Source organism: Micropterus salmoides, unplaced genomic scaffold, assembly GCF_014851395.1.
Source record: "Micropterus salmoides isolate LMB-PRFRI ecotype aquatic unplaced genomic scaffold, ASM1485139v1 Ms_hic_scaffold_9, whole genome shotgun sequence".
In the NCBI taxonomy this organism is placed as follows: Eukaryota; Metazoa; Chordata; class Actinopteri; order Centrarchiformes; family Centrarchidae; genus Micropterus; species Micropterus salmoides.
Window position 1 is genome coordinate 19066990 of NW_024044681.1, and position 20735 is coordinate 19087724.

Consider the following 20735-nt stretch of genomic DNA (forward strand, 5'->3'; position numbering starts at 1 on the left):
CTACTCTCTGCAGCTCTGGACATTTCTACACATGAACAGCAGAATACATATCTATCATAGTGTGAATTTAAGTAGGAGTATGAACATCTGAATAATATAATGTGCTGTATGAAAAGCCATCACTGTCACTCACACTGCACTGCCTCGGGAGTGCAATAGGCGCTGTGTGAGCGCCAAAGAGACACAGCAGTAAGTGGGACTGACAGACACACACACACAGCATAGGTCACAGCTTGTTTTATTTTGAATTCTAACCAAGAGAAGAGGGACAAGGATGCACAATGAGAAATCACATCAAGTATCGCTACATATCAACTAACAACATCACAATATCTCATAAAAGCGCTCTTGAAAACAGATCCAACATTACAAAATGAAAAATAACAGTAGAGGAACTGTAGAGGCTGTTGAAGCCCATCAAATAATATAACTAGAAACACAGCATAAAATAAGAGTTTTGGCAAGAGACTGTGGTATGCACGGTATTTTCTTTCCCATCAGCAACATTGTGTTTAATGGAGCTACAAGACTGGCTGCTAAAGGAATATGTAAGTAACTTGCATGAAGGAACTGTAAAGAAAAACCTAAAAAAAAACTACTACAATGCATACATACAAAAAACTAGCCTGAACGCACAGTTGTATGTACAGCTTGGGTCACTGGGGGATTTCAGGATTTAAAATGTATAGCACAGCACACTGAAATGTCACTGTATTATGAGCTATCAAACAGCCATGATGGGAAAATTCATTCAATCAACTCAGGATGTGGACACCAGCGTCAAACTTTCCTCAGACAGTACAGCTGAAATTTTGTGTTTAAAAATGTGTTACAGCAATACAAGACCATACTGACATTTTTTGGATTGCAGTATATTAAGTGATATGTGTTTGCGTGTGTGTGTGTGTGTGTGTCTTTGTGGTGTTTGACAGATGTGCCTGAGGTTACTCAGTTTGGACAAGAAAGGCAAGAAAAGAAAAGAAGTCATGAATAAAAAAGTACAATAACTACAGTATACACGCATGAGAAAAAAAAGACTCCAAACTCCATAAAATCTCAGAGGAAGCTTGAAATTCATCACATACAAATCATCCACACATCACTGTAAAAAATAAATATATCATGGCAGTCAATAAATAATAAATTAGAGGAAGGGAGTAAACATGGTAACGAGAGAGCAGACTGTGTGTGTGTGTGTGTGTGTGTGTGTGTGTGTACAGTATTAGCAGACAATGATAATCCCAAGACAGCAAAGGTTCAATGGGAAATGCACCCTGATAAGAGAGTGAGCACATAAATGGGCAGTCAAGGTAAATCAGAATATGACATAGCATGTACTTGTGTGTGGTTTTATGTCTGCATGCATGTTTTCACTCTATATTGATATTACATGTGTAGCTGTTGTGTTTATGCGTTTCTTTTGTCTATTTTTTCTAAATATTCACCAACATGTTTGTGTATGTCTGCATCTATATGTCTGCATGTGTCTGTATATGTTTACAACACCCTTCAACTCAGCTAACTCAGTGGCCCTCGCTACTCGGGGGTTTCGTGTCATGCTGTTGCCCACTCGCCCCTCCAGGCAGCCAGGGGGAGACAGAGTGCGAGGTGGTCTGCTTGGCCATGCTGTAGTGGCTAATCACTGTGTAGAAACGGCCCCTCGAGTTGGCATCCTGGGCAGCGTAGTAGGCCTCCAGAGAGGCTGGGATACACCGCTTGTGCTGTGAGGGAGAAAGAGAATAGAGCTGTTTAGAAAATATATCAATTAATTTGCTGTTAAAGGTGCTACATGTAGCATCTAAGGGGGCTTTCGCACCTGAAAGTCTGCACCAAGGTCCAACCAAAGTTCATGTTTTGACACATTTTGATATATTCGGTTAGTTTTAGTTTGGTTTCACAATGCAATTCTACAAGTGAACTAAAGAACTTTACATTACATATTTGCGTCCTAACGTCATCATCTATGCGGGCTGAGGTCTCCCTATACTTGACATTGATTGGTTTGTTAACAGTTCCCCGGGGACAAGAAAGAATGAATGAGGGATGAAAAGATGCATATTGTTGCCATATATCCATATTATTATTGCATCACTACCTGTTGTACCAACTATACTCAAATTTGGCAGATAAACATCTTTGTTGCAGATAAACATCTTTGTTGTGTGAACATTATATTGGCGTGGACAGAAAAGGAGGAGAGGACAGTAAGCAATCCTTCTGCATCTCTGTTTGAGGAGAGACCAAAGATGTGAGTGGCAGTTTGCTTCCATAGTGGTAGTCTGTTTAAAAGATGAGCTGTCACGGGAGATTTATAATTGTGTCCTCATTTCAGTGCATTTCTCCGTCCATTTGTTTGTTTCCAGTTTACACGGGAACTGCCCAACTTCCTGTAAATGGTCTGAAAGTCCGAACCACCCAAAAAAATGCTTTCACACTAGAAACAAACCGAACCATGGTTCAGTTTGATCCGGACACAAGACTACCTCTTTTCGTCGGACCAGATTTCGTCTGTTTGGTCCGGACTGTGGTCCAGGGAAGTTTTCACACCTGTAATTTTGGTCCGGATCAAACCGAAAAGTTCGAAAGTCCGCACCAAATGAGGTAGGTGTGAAAGGCTCCTAAATTATCAAGGTAGGACTAAATTAAATTCACTGAACAATTTATAGGTCAATTTTATACACAACTAGATAAAATACTGGGAGAGCAATTTAACTATTTTCTATAACTTAAATTCTGTAGAAAGTCTGTAGTTGTGGTGTTCATAGTTTTAAACAAGATATGTTAAAAAAGTACCCCTGTTTTATAGCTAAAAAACTGTGTTTATTGACAGGGTCAATTTTGCCTCCCCATTAAAAAAAGCCTACAATCTGTGTCTAATCTAATCTAATTTGCTTTAGTGTGTATACATTTACAACCTTGTGTGTAGTCTTGTAGTGTTGAGTGAGCGTGTGTGCATATTTGTATTGACACATTTGCACCTGGTGAACGCGCATGTGACACTTCTAATGATACCTTTGCAGACTGCAGTCAGAGCTCCTGCAGAGGCTGTGGGCCTGAAACTACATTTATTCCGCCTAAAAGACCAAATTTGTCCAGAGACACAGACTTCCAAGGTGACTTCTCACAAACTACTGTGAAACTTGTGCAGTGCAGTGGAAATCTATAAGTACGAGGAGAGGAGAGCATAGGCTGCATCCACATAGCCTACTGCAAAACTTTAAAGATTCAACACTAATACAGTGTGTGTCTGAACAGCAGATTGTAAGACAAGGATGGCTGTATGAGACAATTTCTTTTATGACCTTAGTAATATGGATCGGGAGTTGGTGATCATAATGCGGTAATTATTGTAAAACAGGCAGTGAGTGTAATTTTCATCTAATTGGCGACACGGCTAATGACATGTGAGAGTGGCCCTTAATGGAGTGTCTTTCTTTGGCTTCTGTGTCAAGGAACAAAAGCACAAAATTACACTTGATTACACAGGTCATAACAAAATCACTGATATCACTGATTGATGATTGCCTGTTTGATTAGCCTTGTTAGTCTCTTCCTGTAACATGACCTCAGAAATTAGTAAAAGTAGGGTGGTTTTTTGTTACATCTCTCACAGGAGACCTTCTTTATTTAGATAGGAAGGACACCTGAGCAGGTGAGAATATATAACTCTAGTGCTGATAAATCAATTTATTAAATGAATAGTTCTAGGAAACACACTTATTCGTTTTGATACAACTCTCATTTCTGATAAACGAGATATAACATGCAAATTAGTGAGCTTAGAGTTGTTGGTAATTGGATTTTGCCTCAGTTTCACCCCGTTTCCAGTCCTTTTTGCTAAACTAAGCTAAGCTAACTAGACATCTATCTTCTCATCTAATTGTCAAGAAATCAAATAAGCAATTTTTTATTAATTATTAAGTATTTTAAGTCTTTTTTAGACTATTGGGTGAACAAAACAATTGATCTGACCATGTAACCTTGGGCATTTGTAAATTCTTGTGCGTGTGTTGTAAGTCTGTGATCACCTTTGTGGTCTTACCTTATAAATGAATCCATCTGGGCAGGCATGGTCATAAGTGAAGGCTTTATAAACCACCAGGAACACGATGCAGGCGAGGAAGGCCAGGGCCAGGATGATCAGAATCGTCACCTGGAGGGAGGACAAACACGGGTCAGTGTGTGTGTGTGTGTGTGCCAGAGCAACAGAGGATTGTGAGTTTCTGGTATGTGAGACAGGGTTGGCGTTACACGGTGAGAAAGATGGAGTGTGTGCATTAGTGTGTGTGTGTGTCTGTGTGTGCGTGGGGGGGGGGGGGGTAGTCATTGTAAATGATATAGTATAATACAGCTGACTGAGGTCAATGGCTCCTCAAGGCAAGGTGTTTCTGGTGACATGATGGATGACTCAGGGTGTGACACTATGCATGGATAAATCAAGCCAGTGATGTAAATCATTAGCACATGGGGGGAATTTCTCTGCTGTTTAACCATTCTGCTATGTTCTTGTTATCTGCCTTATCTTTCTGACAGTATCTTTTTGCATTGCTTCGGGTATACTACAAGGATTTCTTTCCATAAGGTAATGTCCCAAGACCCTTACCTTCTAGCATGATATACCCTTTTCACAGCACACTTGTCATAGTAGGAAAAGAACAAGCATTACAAATAACATTATTGATGGCTCGATACTGTTCAACTGTCCCAGTAAGCATGTGTGACAGTCAGCCAGCATGAACAACACCAGGACCCAGAAACTGAAGCAGCTAAATAGATCTCCTGTGAAAAGCCTACTGTAAATATGAACTTCTAAATAGGTTGCCTAAATAAATAATAGTAAAATTAATATGCATACAATCTTTCCCTTCCTCATTAAATTACAAATGTCCTGCAAGAGTAAAAGCTCAAAGCTCAGTACTGCTGTCACCTCCTGTTATGCAGATCGTTACATTTTTTCATGTGACATGAGCTTAATATACAGTTACGACTGGATCATAATTAATTTGTGTATCAACTTTCAGTGGACTAATAGAATAACATTACATTCACTTGGTAGACGCTTTTGTCCAAAGCGACTTAAACATTTCCGCATACACATACAGTATATCTAAATCAATTACACACATGTTGCTCAAGGACTTATTGAGAAAACTATTATATTAGCAAATTAGCAAAATCTACACAAAAACTACCAAAATGAGTAATTGTTTTTGTTGCATGTTATTGATTATTTTATCTGTGACTTGTATACATTTTTCCATATTATTATATACATCTATGTAGATTCAGCCCAATCGTCAGTGACATTCCACAATGACTTTAGTGTTGATGATTGAGTGGGTGAAAATGTAATGGGTTTCAATTGTTTGGTATCTTGTTTTTGAATCAGCCTCATGAATCAATCAGCATACTTGCTGCTGCCAAACCTGTGCTAACTGTCATGCCACTCAAGTCAGCAAGAAAATCAATTAGCCCTTCATCCTCTTTCTGAATGTTTCCAGCTGTTTACTGTGGAGAAACAGATTTATGAATAGTATTATTTTTAGTGTGCAAATTAAGCCTTTCAACCTCAAACAAAATATATGATTAAAAAAACTGGAAGTTTTAACAAAAAGGAACTATGAAATGTCATCAGTATTTGCTTAGACAGAATCAAAATGCATCTTCAGTGTGAAAAATGCTTAATAGCAGCCAAAAGCTAATTGAATATGATGGAAATAACACATTTATTTTTGCATACTGATGTTAGAAGAATGCCTCTGTGCAGTTTGAAGTGTGAAATATTCATTCTTCTGGCAGCCTAGACAATGTCGTAGTAAGGCAAATTAACATATAAAAGGATTTGTTTCCTCCTACTTTCTACTTGACACCCTGATTGGGTGAGTCTGAGTGAGCATTTAATTGGAATTATGCAAATCAAGTGCAAAGGATAGTTGTGTTTAAAAAAGTGGTTTGTCTGTCAAGTCGTAAATGCCACTGTAGGTACAGTATGTGTGTGGCTCATGAGTCTGTATTCCCCACACGCTCAAAACCTAAAAGTTGCCATTAAAGCGTCAGATTAATCCCACTGAGCGAGTTGGAAAATACCTTCCATAATGGATGAATATTTCTAATGTCCTATTTCCATTTCCAGACTGGCGTGAAGCCATTCCCGATTTACTGCTCTCTATATGATCTGTCACAGCGAGATGTCAGAGCAATTACACATGGGTGTGATCATTAGTCTCCATCAGCGTTGTGGGGGTGGACAGGGACATGCAAGCTAAGTGACTGTTTACTTGGTGTCAGCTGGGGGACACGACTCTCAGCCTTCTTGCTCCTGACACTCTTTTTACATCTCCCACATCACACACACTGCAATACATTAAAAGGGCACATTTAATGTCCTGACCCGCCTTTTGGAGCAGTAACAGAAGTAGAATGACTGATTAAGACCCACCCAGACCCCCTTTTTGAATAGTGATGCACATGAAACGGCTTATTAAGAAGAGGGATTACTGTAAACCTCCTCATACCATGGAACGAGCAGTGAGTGTTTTATGGATGTGGAGCCCCAACTTTGCTTAGACACTTTGAAACATGAAACGAAGACTTAATTTGCTAATGACTGAAGAGATTTGCTCTTTTGCACAACAAAACTGCATATATTTATTATTTGTCTGTGTAGCCCTCCCATGCAATTCTTATTTTACAGTATTTTGTGGCATACCTCATACCATTAACTGATGTTATACTTTGCATGGTGAAATGGTGCAGGGTCGGCTATAATAATAAACAGAGCATTTAATTGTAGCTATGGCGCAGAGAGGCCTTGTTAGCTTATATAATAGCTATACTGTTAACATGAACCTTAGTAACTCTTAGTAACAACTATTGCTCATTAGTTAGCATGCATATGCATGAGCAGCATGAGTAAAGACATAACCACAAGTAAACAGAATTAAAAATTTATTATAAAACAGTTAATCCCTTTAAATAAAATTTTTGTATCTCAGTCTATGCTTTCCTCACTTGTATTCCTGTCTGTTTCTCATTCACTTTAGTCCCACACATCCAGGAACATGCTAGTTTACATTACTCATCACTGATTAGCTAATACAGAAGACTAACACCTAGATAACCCAGGCTGTCCTCCCCAGAACAGCCTTTCCTCACCAGAAAAAACGACCGAATATGTTGTTTGTTCCAGCGGCTTATTAAGACCCACATTTACTTTTATTGTTAGGCCGCAACCTCTAGTGACAGTTACAAAGGAGGAAGTCAGGTGACGTAGTATAAAGAGCAAGAAAGTCCATGTAAGGAGGTGGATGGGTCAAACAATCTCACTTTTTTCCTATGCCTAACCAAACTGCAACTGTTTCATGACGTTAACCACGTATTTATCATCACGTGACGCAAGTCGGTATGAGGACATGTTCCCCCAAAAGTACGGCTGTATAGACCGCCTCTGCAAGCAGCTTATTACGGCCCATATTTATGTTTATTCTTAGGCGGCGACTTCTAGTGGCCATAGTTATTATGATAGGAGCAAACGAGGAAGTCAGGTGAGGTAGTATGTAGAACGACACAGGACAAAGTTGTCTTGTTTTAACTTAAGATAAGTGTTGGGATAACCTACTGCTCTAAATGTACATTTACTTCACAAAACAAATGCAAAATGATCATGCATAAGACATAATTGAACCACTGCATATTTAGTAATATACATTTGTAACTGCAATGCACATCAAATGAAATAATAATGTAAACAATAGCAGCCTTAACAGCCTTATGCCATATGGCTTATGCTAACAGCCTTAATATAGAGATCAAGGATCTTTATTGTCCCCGAGGGGCAATTTGTTGTACAGACAGCAGTCAACACACAACTATCAACAGTCACATCAAAGAAGCAATATACAGATAGGTAAAAAAAAATAGATCCTAAGGAATACAATATTTCTTAGGTTACATCAATTTTTTTTGGCCTATCGACCACTCTTTAATGATGCTTAAAATTAGGTCATGACATGACACACACGGAACAGATTAGTGGTATTAACCCTGGCATGGAGAGTATAGCCCGTATTAACATTAGATGACACTTTCATTGTAGATTCAACAGCAGTCAGAGCAGCAGTTCAGAAAAGAACATACCCCACCCTTTGTAATAAAAGCGATCGCTCCAAAATCCCTGTTGATGCAGCCATAGCCATGTGGGGTACAAATCCATTAAAAATCTATTCTGACCTTTCTCCATTATTCATAATCTGGCTGAACTCCGCAGTAAACCTTAGGAGGTTGTCAGGGTAATGCTACAGCTGACGAATGAAGACTCCCTCCATGTATGAAGTGAATTTTTATATGCCAATATTAACTGGCCTGACACAATATTCCTTTTGAGACAGGAGAATGCTCTTTTACTTATTTATCTGATGATCAGCTGAATCTGTGCCAAGAATGCTGTCACATTAAGCATAAGCAAATAAACATAGTAGAATAGAACAAAACACTGTAAAATACAATAGAAGAGATTAATGTTTTTTTGGTCAATACGAGGCTTTGAGCTTCTCCCAACCATCATCCTGTTTTCTGTGGAAAACAGTAGCTGTTTCTTATTAGCGCTCCAGTATGTGTCATCCCACACCACTATCACCACCAACACAACCATTATTCTGTTTGCTGGGGGACATTGATAACAGACAGACGTTTGTTTTTCTTGGATGCAGGTAGCATGCAGCATGCTGCTATAATTTGGACTAAGAACAATGTGTCCTTAACAAGGATTGGCTCCATCAATAAAGATTGGATTGGTTTTACCCAGTCCACCCAAGGTCAACAGAAACCCCATTTTTCTATGTACATGGATAAAAAAAAAACTGTGATTGTATTTAAATCTGCACTGAGGCAAGGTTTTTTTGCAAAAATGTAACCAAATGTACCAGCATCCTATTCATCCTGTCTTGTTTTCCCACATGAAACTGGAACTGACAAAACACCCACAAAAACAGTAAGACATAACTTAAAATCAGTCTCAAGATATGAATGGAAAAAAAACAAATACAAATACAATTATTCACATAATGTATCACATAAGAGATCACGTCCTAGAAACAAACTAACCCTTAAATGGACAACTTAAAATCTATAAAAAGTTATTTTCTTTTGGGCCATAAAATTCACAATTTTCTGAAGCCCAAGATGACGCCATCTAACTGCTTGTTTTTGTCTGACCAGCTGTTAAAAACCTAAAAATGTTCAGTTCTACAAAAGCCAAAGATTGCTGAATTGTCTTATTATGTAATTTTGAGTAGCCTCAATTGATTTAAAGTCAAATGTGAACATGGTGTGAATATCTAACCAATTTTATTCACTGAAATGAATGAATTGAGAAGCTGGAACTGGTGAACGTTTGGCATTTTTTCTTCAAACAGAACATTTAATTGATTATAAAAATTGTTGCCAACCATTTTTCTGACAATTAATATACTGCATATTTTGTATACATTTTGTATATAATATACACAATTTCTTTCCTGTCCTATCAGTTTAAGAACAGGTGGCTGCAGCTGTAGACAGTTGAGTATTATGGAGAAAGACAAACAATCAAACCAGATTATAAAAGATCCAGTAGGATTGTTCCTCTGTTCTCCATCTTTCTCATCTCTGACTGCAGATTAAGCATCTATAGTCTATTATAAATCCACCTATTGTTTACCCACATCTTTTCTAACAAACACCACCTGCTAATTTTCTCTAACACTGACTCTCTCTGGATCGTAGAAAATAATTGATTTATAAGTCATATTTTCCACAATATGCACATATCCCTTTAATTATTTATAGCTGTGCAGTGCGTCATAAGTTCAATGGCAGTTTGCTAAACGGATATGCTTCTTCACAGCCTATTTCACCACTATTTGACATATGATTTCTCTCCTATCTTTTTTTTTTTTAACGCTATGTTAGAATGCAACACGCCACCCACACTCTCACTGCTGGAACTTGACAAGCCATATGGGGGAGCAGACACCTCCTCGCATTTACTCGGGGAAAAGAGGAGAATATGTTAGTGTGTGTCTGAGCGCGAGGAGGGGAGGGTGGGTGTCTGACAGGGGAGGGCTGTGAGAGAAAAATGACGCTGATAAAAACAGATAACAGAGTGACAGAGGGAGCAAACTGAGAAATAAAGGAGGGTTTGACAGAGACAATAAAGCAGCGAGCGAAAGGCAGACAGAGAGCAAATGATAGAGATCAAGGAGCAGATGGAGAATCTCATTCCCTCTCTTGGTAACAGGTGGCAGAGACAGACAGACAGACAGACAGACTGGCAGGCGGGCGGGCAGCAACCACAATGGGATATCGGCTGATGCATCAATCAATACACCACTGAAGGAAACATAAACAACTATTTTTCATTCATCTTCCTATTACCCCCTCTGACACCCTCTAAATAGCAGCACAAAGGAAGCTCAATCCCTCAGGTTTTCATGGATTCTTTTCTGCTCCATTGTGTACTCTACAGTACAGTAAAGCCTTGTGCTGACTTGTTGAGCTATAGCATTAAAAGGAGCTATTAATATCAAATGAGAAAAGTTTTAATATTAAATACATTTTTATCTTGGCTGTAATAATCTCTAATGCCTTTAGGGAAGTTTGTTGATTCATTACATTAATAAACTCTGTGACAGGGTGAGCACAAGCCAGTATATGTCCACCAAACTCAACGTCAAACATTAAAGGATAGTTAATTGGGCTCTTATTTTCAAATGTTCAGCCATCATTCATTTTATTATATACACCTGTGCTTTCTCCTACGGTGACATGTGAAAATGTCATCTGTGAAAAGAGCATATTTTCTTGTTCCAGCTTCTATATTATATGAGGATTTGCAGCTTTTCTGTTTTATTTCACTGTAAATGTCATATCTGCAGAGTTCAGACAGCTGGACCAGACAAAACAAGTAATTTAAAGACATCACCATGGTCTCTGGGAACTAGTGATAAACATCATACATTTTATAGAGCAAATACTGAAAATAATGCATGAAGGCATTATCTTAGCCATGACGTCAGACATGAAACTGTTCATACTCAATTCAAAACATAAAAATAAAGTACAAATAAAAGCCATTTTTCATCCATTCCCTTCAGAAACACACCAACCAATGTAGGCTCAATATTCAACAGTGTAGATGGAACTATGTCCTGCAGAGGTGTCTAATCCCTCCCCTATTCATAACATGTTTAAGCATTTAAGTCAGGGATCAGCTAGCTACATAAAATTTAAATTAAATATTCTCTTATCCTCTTAAGGCAGTTTTGTATTGATGAAATTAATGTGGTCGGTAAAAAACATGCCTGTTAGGGCAAGTGGTTGGAAACTACAACAGATAACTGAAAGGCCACAGGTTTGATCCCTATGTGTCCTTGAGCAAAACACAGAGCAGGTAGGGGACCTGCTCTCCCACCATACATTGAATATATGTAAATGAGCAGGTTGTGGATAAAGGCATTGGGTAAATGGTGCCAAAAAATAAATGGAATATTGTAATATCGCTTTAAGGCTTGTAAAGTGATGATACAATATTCCATGAAATTTTAATCAAAATTTTTATCAAGAACTAAAGCGGTTTGAGACAAGGGGGCCATTTGGGTTCCGGAAGATATTTTTAATGGAAGAGGTTTTAAGTTAAAAGTACCAAAACAACAGTATGAAAATACTCCACTATGAGTAAAAGAATAATGTCACTGCAAAAATAAGTATGCCTAATGGTACTATTGTACTGTTAGCAAATTACTGTAAGCTAGTTTTAACTTTTTTTCCTCTTTCAGTTCTGTAATTTAGTCCAGTGGTTCCCAACCTTTTGTTGGGGCCAGGCCCCCTTTCAATGGTCACAAGATAAATAGATAAAAGAATGTAGGGCAGATGCAAAGCTGGCCTTCTTGTTTTCGGACTAGTTAGTAATATCTTATTAGCTGGCTTACTAAGTCTTGTGTTGTTGCGCTTGCTTGATGTTTGGCTTAGTGTAATGGAAGCCAGAGTGGCTGCGTAGTGAGTAAACCTCACTCCCCGACACCTTAACCTGTTGAAAACAGGCCACAGCAGCCACAGCAGCTGTGCAGTGGGTGAAATTACAGACTGAAATTTTTTTTTCTTGCTTTTCAGTCCAAAATGTTGTTCGACTCTCAGCGGGCGCCATCTTGATTATTGCGCAATATCTGCGAGCTACCTGCCTGCTCTCCACATTTCTGCAGAGAGGAAACGTGCCGCTTGAGAACCGTAGACTGTATATAAAAATGTACGTAGTATCCGTGACGTCACCCGCTGGTTTCTGAAGAGCAGTTTTGAAGCCCGAATTGGGCGGAGCTGGCCGTCGCCATCTTGGCACCGCGTCACCGCGAATCACTCCCAGGTATCCATAAATGGTCAAAGAGGCAGGTCGTGGGTGGAGCTGAGGTGACGTGTTGCTGAAACCACTCTCGCCTAGCTCGACATGATTGAGTTAGCTCATGCTAAGGAGCTAATGCTATATGCTACCCTGCGTTAGCAGAGGTAGCTTCTAAACCCTCGGTGCTGTACGGTGGAGGTTGGAACCTGTGGCCATTTTCTTACCAGTTTATGGTTGTCAGCTCATCAAGGTAAGACACCGGAAAATATTAAAATAACTCACATATCTGATATATTATTATTGTTATATTATTATTGATTATACTTCACAAGGTTTTAAATGCTTTTTAATATATAAATGGGGTAATGTTATTTTGCAACACTAATGTTAGATTTTTTTGAGACCAACGTTAACAGTTAACTATGAATCAGTTATTAATTACCTTAAGTTTACTTACAGCTCAAACGAACAACTTGAAGCAAATCAATTAATCCTTTTACATAACGGTAGTTACCAGCTATGGTTCGACTTTATTTGGACGTCAGTATGTTACTTGTAATATACGTAATAAGCTAGCGGTAGAGTCCTTAGTTACATGATGGAAGCTGTATAACTTGTAAAACGTTAGCCATGGCTGTTATCACGTTAATTAATTCCCCACACTGCTATATTGAGTACCGCTGCTGCTGTCGGCAGAGCTGTGTGGGATTATTGTCTGGAATAGGACACTTGAGAGAGAAAGTTGCTTTTTTATATTGGTCACAAGATTCTTGTTGAGGATCTGATGCCTCCACGCCTGCTTTAACTGTAAGTAATGTTACTAGAACAACTTGGCTACTGGACATTTGACAGCTCATATAAAATTGTCTGTCTTAAAAACATTTAAAAACAGTCTCCCTTGTTCCATTTCTCCCATGTATGTGACATAATAGTGCTGTCAACATTAAAACACTGAGGCATCTTTTAGAAGAGCATCTCAAAAAATTAGAATACTGAAGAAAAGTTCATTGTGAGCATCAGAACCAGACTGAGTGATTAACGGCCTCAGAAACCTTTGCAGGTGTTTTGAGTTAATCAGCTGATTAGAGAGCTCTTCTCCAGTTGACATTTCTGTATAATTTATAATACAGAAATGTATTTTTATTCTAAAATGTTTATACATTTTGAGATACTGGAGTTTTTATTTCCATGAGCTGTAGGCCTAAACCATAATCAAGATGAAAACAAAAAAAGGGTTTGAAATGCTTCACTTTGTGTAATGAATCTAGAATATATCAGAGATTCACTTTTTGAATAGAATTACGTTAGAAAATTAACTTCACCACAATATTCTATTTATTAAAGACTCATCTGTATTGTTTACTTTATATTTTCATCACCTGAAGCATTTATTACACATTTTCCTCCTAGAGTCACAATGTGGATCAAATGTCCCACCTGGTGCCAGAGAGCTGCAGAGACCTGGAAGCCTTGTTATTGTCGTGGAAGTCTGTATCTGTTGGCGTGGACTGACGTGGAAAGGCGTTCTCTCTTTCTGTTTACTTTGAGTTTTAAATATTGTCCATATTTGTGTTATAGGTCCATTTAAAAAAAGATATGGTTTATGGTTCACATTCTAAATTCTACATATATTAGCACTCCTTGTCTTTACTACTTACTGAAAAGCTAATCGTGTACCACAGATAAAACATGAAACATTAAAGCTGAACCCTTGCTCAAGAACATCAGTCTAGGATAAGTTGAAAAGTCAAAATACTCTCAAACATGTTTCACATGAAATGTTGAAAAGTAATTATGCAGTGTATTTCTGTGTGTGCAGGAGTATTTTTACTTTCTACCTTATACTTTAAGATAAATAAGGAGCCATACACCCAGTACCCATATACTATATAACAGAGCCTGAAGTTTGTGAAGAGTGCCTTGTTTGCTGCACTGAATAATGTGGGCACATCCAAACAACAATGAACACGACCCCTTAACCCCGATTTACGTGATGTTGTTACTTAATGTGTTAAAATTACGTGTCACCCCCACGAAAACAACACCCATACAAAGTCAATGAGGCTCATTTGTCGTGGTGGACACACGGATTCCCTGGTTCAACAGTGGTTTTCTAGTTTACGAAACGTCCTCCTTTTATCATTTATTATAGTGTATTGCATCCAAACCATCCTGTGGGTAAGTGCTGAAACAAAGAATGATCTGCACTGAGTAATTATGAATCGCACTAGGTGGTTTTTATTGTGACCTCTCTGAGGTCTCAGAGCTGACCGAATGCACGTGTAGTAAATAGGTGAGTCTATACAATGTAAACCACACAAGACCTTCTCGGAGGTCACAATACTATTCAGATAATTCTGTGCAGATAATTCTTTGTTTTTCACTACAGAGTAACTTCTCAGTCAATGTCACATTTGTCTCCTAAAGAAATAAAAATATCAAAATAAAACAGCATATAACATCAACCTTTCATTTTTTACTTTCTACTAACATATGTAAAATGTTGGCCTATAAATAACATCTTAATATTTTCATTTACAGCTGTTAAAAATAATATATTGTTAAATTTAGATCACACTATTTAAAATTAAAATATGAAACTGATGATGAATGAAGAATTATTTTATTATTTATAATTAGTTTGATACACTTCATAAAAAAGTATTCCTTATACAAAAGCAATAGTTATAATATATATAATAATAGTCAATAGAGTTTAATAAATTAAACTCTTGTCTTGCATTCATGAAAACATCAATATTAAGAGGTTACAAATGTAAAAGTAGTTTTATATGACTTGAAATGTGTTGAGAGTTATTATAATAATACAATCTGTTGATAAGAACCCAGTGTCATAATTTCACGTCAGTAGTGTTCAGGTGTTGTGAGTAAAAAGAAAAGCAGGAGCTGAAGAGCTGGAAGCTGGAGCTGTTCTCTCCTGAAGAGCTGGACACAGCTAATCACATCTGAAGGGTTCTGCAATCAGCTCCTCTGGCACCTGTAAAGACAACAATGGTTAGACAGTTATGCAGCTTCTTCCAAAGAGCCATAAAGCTACTGAACTCTGAGATTGCCTGAGCATGATAACCTCTCTGGCATGTGACAGTAATTAGGGGTGGCAATGTGAAATACACTGTTTCCTAATACAGGTGCTGGTCATATAATTAGAATATCATCAAAAAGTTGATTTATTTCAGTAATTCCATTCAAAAAGTGAAACTTGTATAATGTATACATTCATTCCACACAGACTGATATATTTCAAGTGTTCATTCCTTTTAATTTTGATGATTATAACTGACAACTTCACACAGATGCCTTTTCTTCAAAGCATTATCACCCTAATGTCTAACAGTAAGGTTAATCTAATAACGTTACATTTTCTCTCTTCTTGCTGACTTGTCTTTGACTAATTAAAAGCTGCGATTAGAACACACTAACTTACTTACTTACACTAACTTAGCAGCTTGGGGCTGCTCGTATCTGGCTAATTAGCGTAACGAGCAAACGTTAAGCTAACAAGCTATATGCCGACAGCGAAACCTGTTATATGTTGACAAATAAATAAAATACGGGAATTTCACTCACCAAGTAGAACACGGATTTCCTGGAGGTTCTCTCTCCAATGAACTGCACAGCCTGCCATTATTCATCCGGTATCTGCATGTACAAATGTCCAAAAGGCTCCGACAGGTTGAGCCTCAGAGCTCCGTGTAGCTGAGTGAGTCTAACAGACGGCGGACCGAGTGCTAGGAGTGGCAGCGGCTAAAGGTGCCTGTCAATCAAAGCGGCCACGCCTCTAATAATGCAGAACTTTAAGGCTTAATATAATTTAAACAGGTGAGTTATAAAAAAATTCACCCCCCCTCACAGTTGTCACGAAAGGCAAAATTAGCGATATGCACTAAAACCATTTTTTGAACCAGGCTGTAAACATGTTTTATTCTGCTGTAAAGTTGGGCATTTTAACATGGAGGTCAATGGAGATTGACTCCATCTCGATGAATTGCAGTTTCAAATGCTTCCGTATTGGCTTCAGGCGGGAGACCGGAAGTTTGTTGAGAACACACGGTGTTTATATATAGTTGTTTAAACTCCAAATATGTGGTTGATTTCTCAAGACAGAGCTGATTAAAAAAACGTTACGCTACGACGTTTTCAGCGATGTGAGGTCCCGCCCGCTAATAGGTCTGGCCGTCATCAAGTCTGCTGCTGTTCCATATAATCAATAACTTAGGTTTAGGTACACACTCAGTGGTGGTGTTGGTAAGGATAATTGGCTTCGGGGGGGCTGTAAAGGTATGATGTACAGTATATGTAACAAACAGTATTGTACTCATTGTTTTAATTTCTTTGTTTACTACAGAAACCACACCCACACACATTTATGTCCTGAATACAATAACGTTGAACCATCCTTCCATCTCAACTCTCATTTCCTGTAAGAAGTCAATGCCTGTCCTGATACTCCAGAAGTACATCCTTGCCTTAAGTAGTGTTCTGGCCGACACTCCAGGTGGAGAGCTGTGACAAATACGACTGGTGCTTGTTGGTTTGCACCTTCCTTTCAAACGTATTAAATACAGACGCTGTTGCACTCACATAAAATTGCATTTAGGCTTGGTAGATCACATTGCGTGTAGTAAATAAATGTATTTGCATGTTACCCTCACACTACTTCGCACAATAAAATTGAAACCCCCCAAATTGCATATTCATTAAGACAAAAGTACTAAATGAACAACAGGTGCTATCACTTTTGAAAGACGTCATTCTGCGTGCATACCGTTAGTAGATCAGCTTATGTGTTAATTTGCTGGTCATATCAAGTTTGCATACGTTTTAACTCACCCAACCCTTTAGTAAATCTGGCCCATAATGTTTTAAATAAAACCATAATGATAATGTTAGAGGGGAAGTCTACTTTATTGAAACTCATAGACATCTGAAAGGTGACAAGGGGCCTCAAATAAACCTTGTTATTTTGGAAAGGCCTTCACAAGATAAAAAGGTGGGAAACCACTACTTCAATGCATCACATTTTATAAGCTTATTATATATTTTGTTCATGTAATATCTTTATATGAAAACTAACTACTAACTGTAGCTGATACATAAATGTATTGAAGCAAATAGTACAATAATCCCTCTGAAATGCAGTGGAGTAGCAGTATAAAGTAGGATAAAATGTAAAGTAAAACCTGAAAATAGTACTTTCCATCAATTCTAAATTGAGCCATTTCTGCTGTATTTGGGAAGAGCACACAACATTTATCATTAACTTTCTTCCAGAATACTTTTTGCAACAGTGCCTGATAATCGTGTGCACTCTGTCTTTCCTCCCAAAGCGTGTCAGTGCAAAGCTCTCTTTGTTTTCAGTCAGTGGAACAAAGTCAACTCTCAAAGCAGAGATCTTTGGGGAGCCAGCTACCTCAGAGCGGAGTACCTGAGACGGGGCAGAGGGATGTCAAGGAGACTGTGTACGGGGGATTTTGGCTCTCGAGGACCTGCTATCCGGTTGAGATAAGCACAGCTACAGTAGTGTGGCAACAAAGTACAAACACCCCGCTGTCGACATGCATCGCGTCTCGGATGGAAACACAAACTGTTAAAATGCCAAACTGACAAAACACAAGATTTCCCTCTGATCTCAGGTCAGGTGAGGTCTACACACAAGAGCAAGCGTCCCTCAGAGTTTTGCATGAGGTTTTGTGAGGTTGTTCAGTATTTTCCAAAAACAATAAAAAGAACGTAGGCTTAATGGATGCTTACGCAGTGCACATGCTGTTTTTCTTTGTATGTGAGGGGATTTTATTATAGCTCTACCATTTCATATAAAGGTCACTCGGATGCAATAAGGAAAACAACTCATTCAGTGAAGCAACATCATGTTGTGGATGTTGATGACAGCAGTCTCAAATCACTGAATTCACGGATTAAGACATATTTGATCATGTAAAAGCTGCTTTGCCACATATTCCAAAAGAAAGGCACAAGGGAAAAACTGTCGTGATTGAAAACTACTTTCTCTCTGGTATGAACTACTGTGAGTTGAATGAGTTTAAAACACTTTGTACTTGAACGTCCTCTGCAGCCTCCTTACAAGAGCAGTAAGAGTTGCTGAATTTTCTTTTAAACCAGACCAGGCTGGCCACAGCACTGACTTGCAGGAGCAAAGTCAGAGCACTGCATCTCACAGATTGTGTGTTAAAGTTAAAATGGACATATATACCAGCCAGAAAATAACAGGACTTTTTTTTAAATCTCAACCACCCGCAATAATTACAAGCATCACATGTGCAACAACTGATTTGTGCAGATTACAGTCATCTCAGCTTCTTGATTTTAATCATCTTAAACCACAGGATCACATCCATATTATCCAATTTAACTCAAAAAAATCAAAACGTTTCTGGTGTAATCAATCCATTTGCTCTGATGCTTGACGAGAGATTTCAGTTCTGCACAGGAAAAGATTATGTGCTGACTGTCCATGGTGACTTGGCCTATTTTTCAGAGACTGTTTTCATTGGAAAGTTAGGATTATAATCCGACTTCATATCATGTATTGTGTTTTCAGCTTTAGTGAAGACCAGGCCTCCGGAATAACGCCGTTTAGACGTGTTTGGGGGCTACATCAGGCTGAATGTACAATGAGAGGGTCTGACTGTATCTTTCACTTCCACTGCTGTTTTGTAGTAAGATGTGTCATCAAAAGTCTTTCTCTCACATGCACACAGAATCCACCGGTTCAGCACAGATTGAGACTGTGCATGTTCAGCAGGAGATAGATGTTAATTATGCTAATGTGTCCCAATTAAACAAGGTCTCTATGGAGACAAAACTTCAAAGGTTTTGTCAGAGCACGCTGCCATATTGGTTGGAGACACCGCTCAGAGGAACGTGCTCTTGGGGTATAGACTCTAAGTCAAAGAGCAGGTGGGCTTAAGAGGGCAGAAACGAGAAAAGTGACAGAAAGGGTGAAAGAGACAAAGACAGAAAATGCATAAATAAGAGCACAATGAATAAACATCAAATGTGACGCAACCCTGCAAAACCTCCTATTGCAGGGACGTGATAAAACAATTGCTCCTAAAATATGACCGGACACGTACTGTAACTGAAACTGACAACAAATTTGAATGCATCCTGTGTAATGTGAACACACAAACAGACACTCATTATGAATCAGTAATAAGTCTCTGAGGAGACACTAAACATCTGGATTAGATTTGCTAATCAGCTCCTACTCTGCTAGATGAAGATGTTGCAGGAGAGGAGATATTATTAATGATGGGGCCCGCCTCTTAAAACTTACACACACACACACAGCACACATAGAACACCTCTAAACAGTTGTTTACATCACAAGGCAAGGTTCATTACTCTAATGTATCCCTAGCTCTCAGTCTCATGGGTATTTTTTATGTTCATGTTTTTATGTTCATCATGTAGACAGCTGTGTGTGTGTGTGTGTGTGTGTGTGTGTGTGTGTGTGTGTGTGTGTGTGTGTGTGTGTGTGTGTGTGTGTGTGTATTTGTGTGTGTGTGTGTGTGTGTGTGTCCACGTGAGTAAGTACTTTTTTTTGTTACTTTCTTGGTTTTCCACTACATTTAATTTAAATATATGTTTTTGTGAGATCTCTTGCAATGACCTGAAATACTGATTTGTGGATTCTACGAGACCCCAAATTTTGCAAATTACAAAATTCTTCTTGTCATATATGATGTTTTACCTCAGCAAATTTTATTTTTGGTCATTTCAATTCAATTGACTTTTTCATATTATTTCTATGTTTGTGACTGGTTGCTTTATCATGTTATTGCCTCTTAAAGGACTTACTGACAATATTAAAAAGGAGGAGCAGTCTGTCTGTGTTTGTATAGGTCCGCTTGTCTTATATACCCTTTTTAATAGTTTAAAAAATATATTTTAGATATATACGTGATTTACAGTGAGCACAAAACTGCAGGTCCTGACAGTCCTGCAGTAAGGTAAAGGATTTTCGTACTTAAGAGTGAGTAGATATATAGCAGAGATTTTGGAGAAGGGAGGGCAGGGGGTGAGAAAGGATGTGTCTTGAAGAAAAGAGCTTCAGGGGTAAAAGAGACGATCAGTCTGCCGCTCTAATCATAGTAGGAAGGTCACTACGCCATTTTTACTATTTCACAGTTGGTTGCAGGGTATGTCAGTCAACACACTTACACAACAGTAAAAATTGTTCAGGCTATGTGGTTTATCACCATGTTTTCCCACTTATCTGCTAGTCTTGATGAGTATGAGTAGCATGAGTAACGTATATGACAGACATAGGTGGATCGATCGCAAGGACAGACGTTGAGGAAACAACAGAGAAGTTGAGGGT

At 38.4% G+C, this 20735-nt stretch overlaps 1 protein-coding gene across 1 annotated transcript in view; it reads right to left on the reverse strand.

The window, feature by feature from the left end:
* Nucleotides 1–221: 221 nt before the first annotated feature.
* nsg2 (neuronal vesicle trafficking associated 2) overlaps nt 222–20735 on the reverse strand; it is a 45045-nt gene continuing 24531 nt past the window's right edge. The window contains exons 4-5 of the mRNA XM_038707424.1: nt 4043–4153; nt 222–1721 (exon numbers count right to left, since the gene is read on the reverse strand). Coding sequence (XP_038563352.1) covers nt 1524–1721; nt 4043–4153 — 309 coding nt within the window. The 3' untranslated portion in view covers nt 222–1523. The remainder of the gene's footprint in view (nt 1722–4042; nt 4154–20735) is intronic.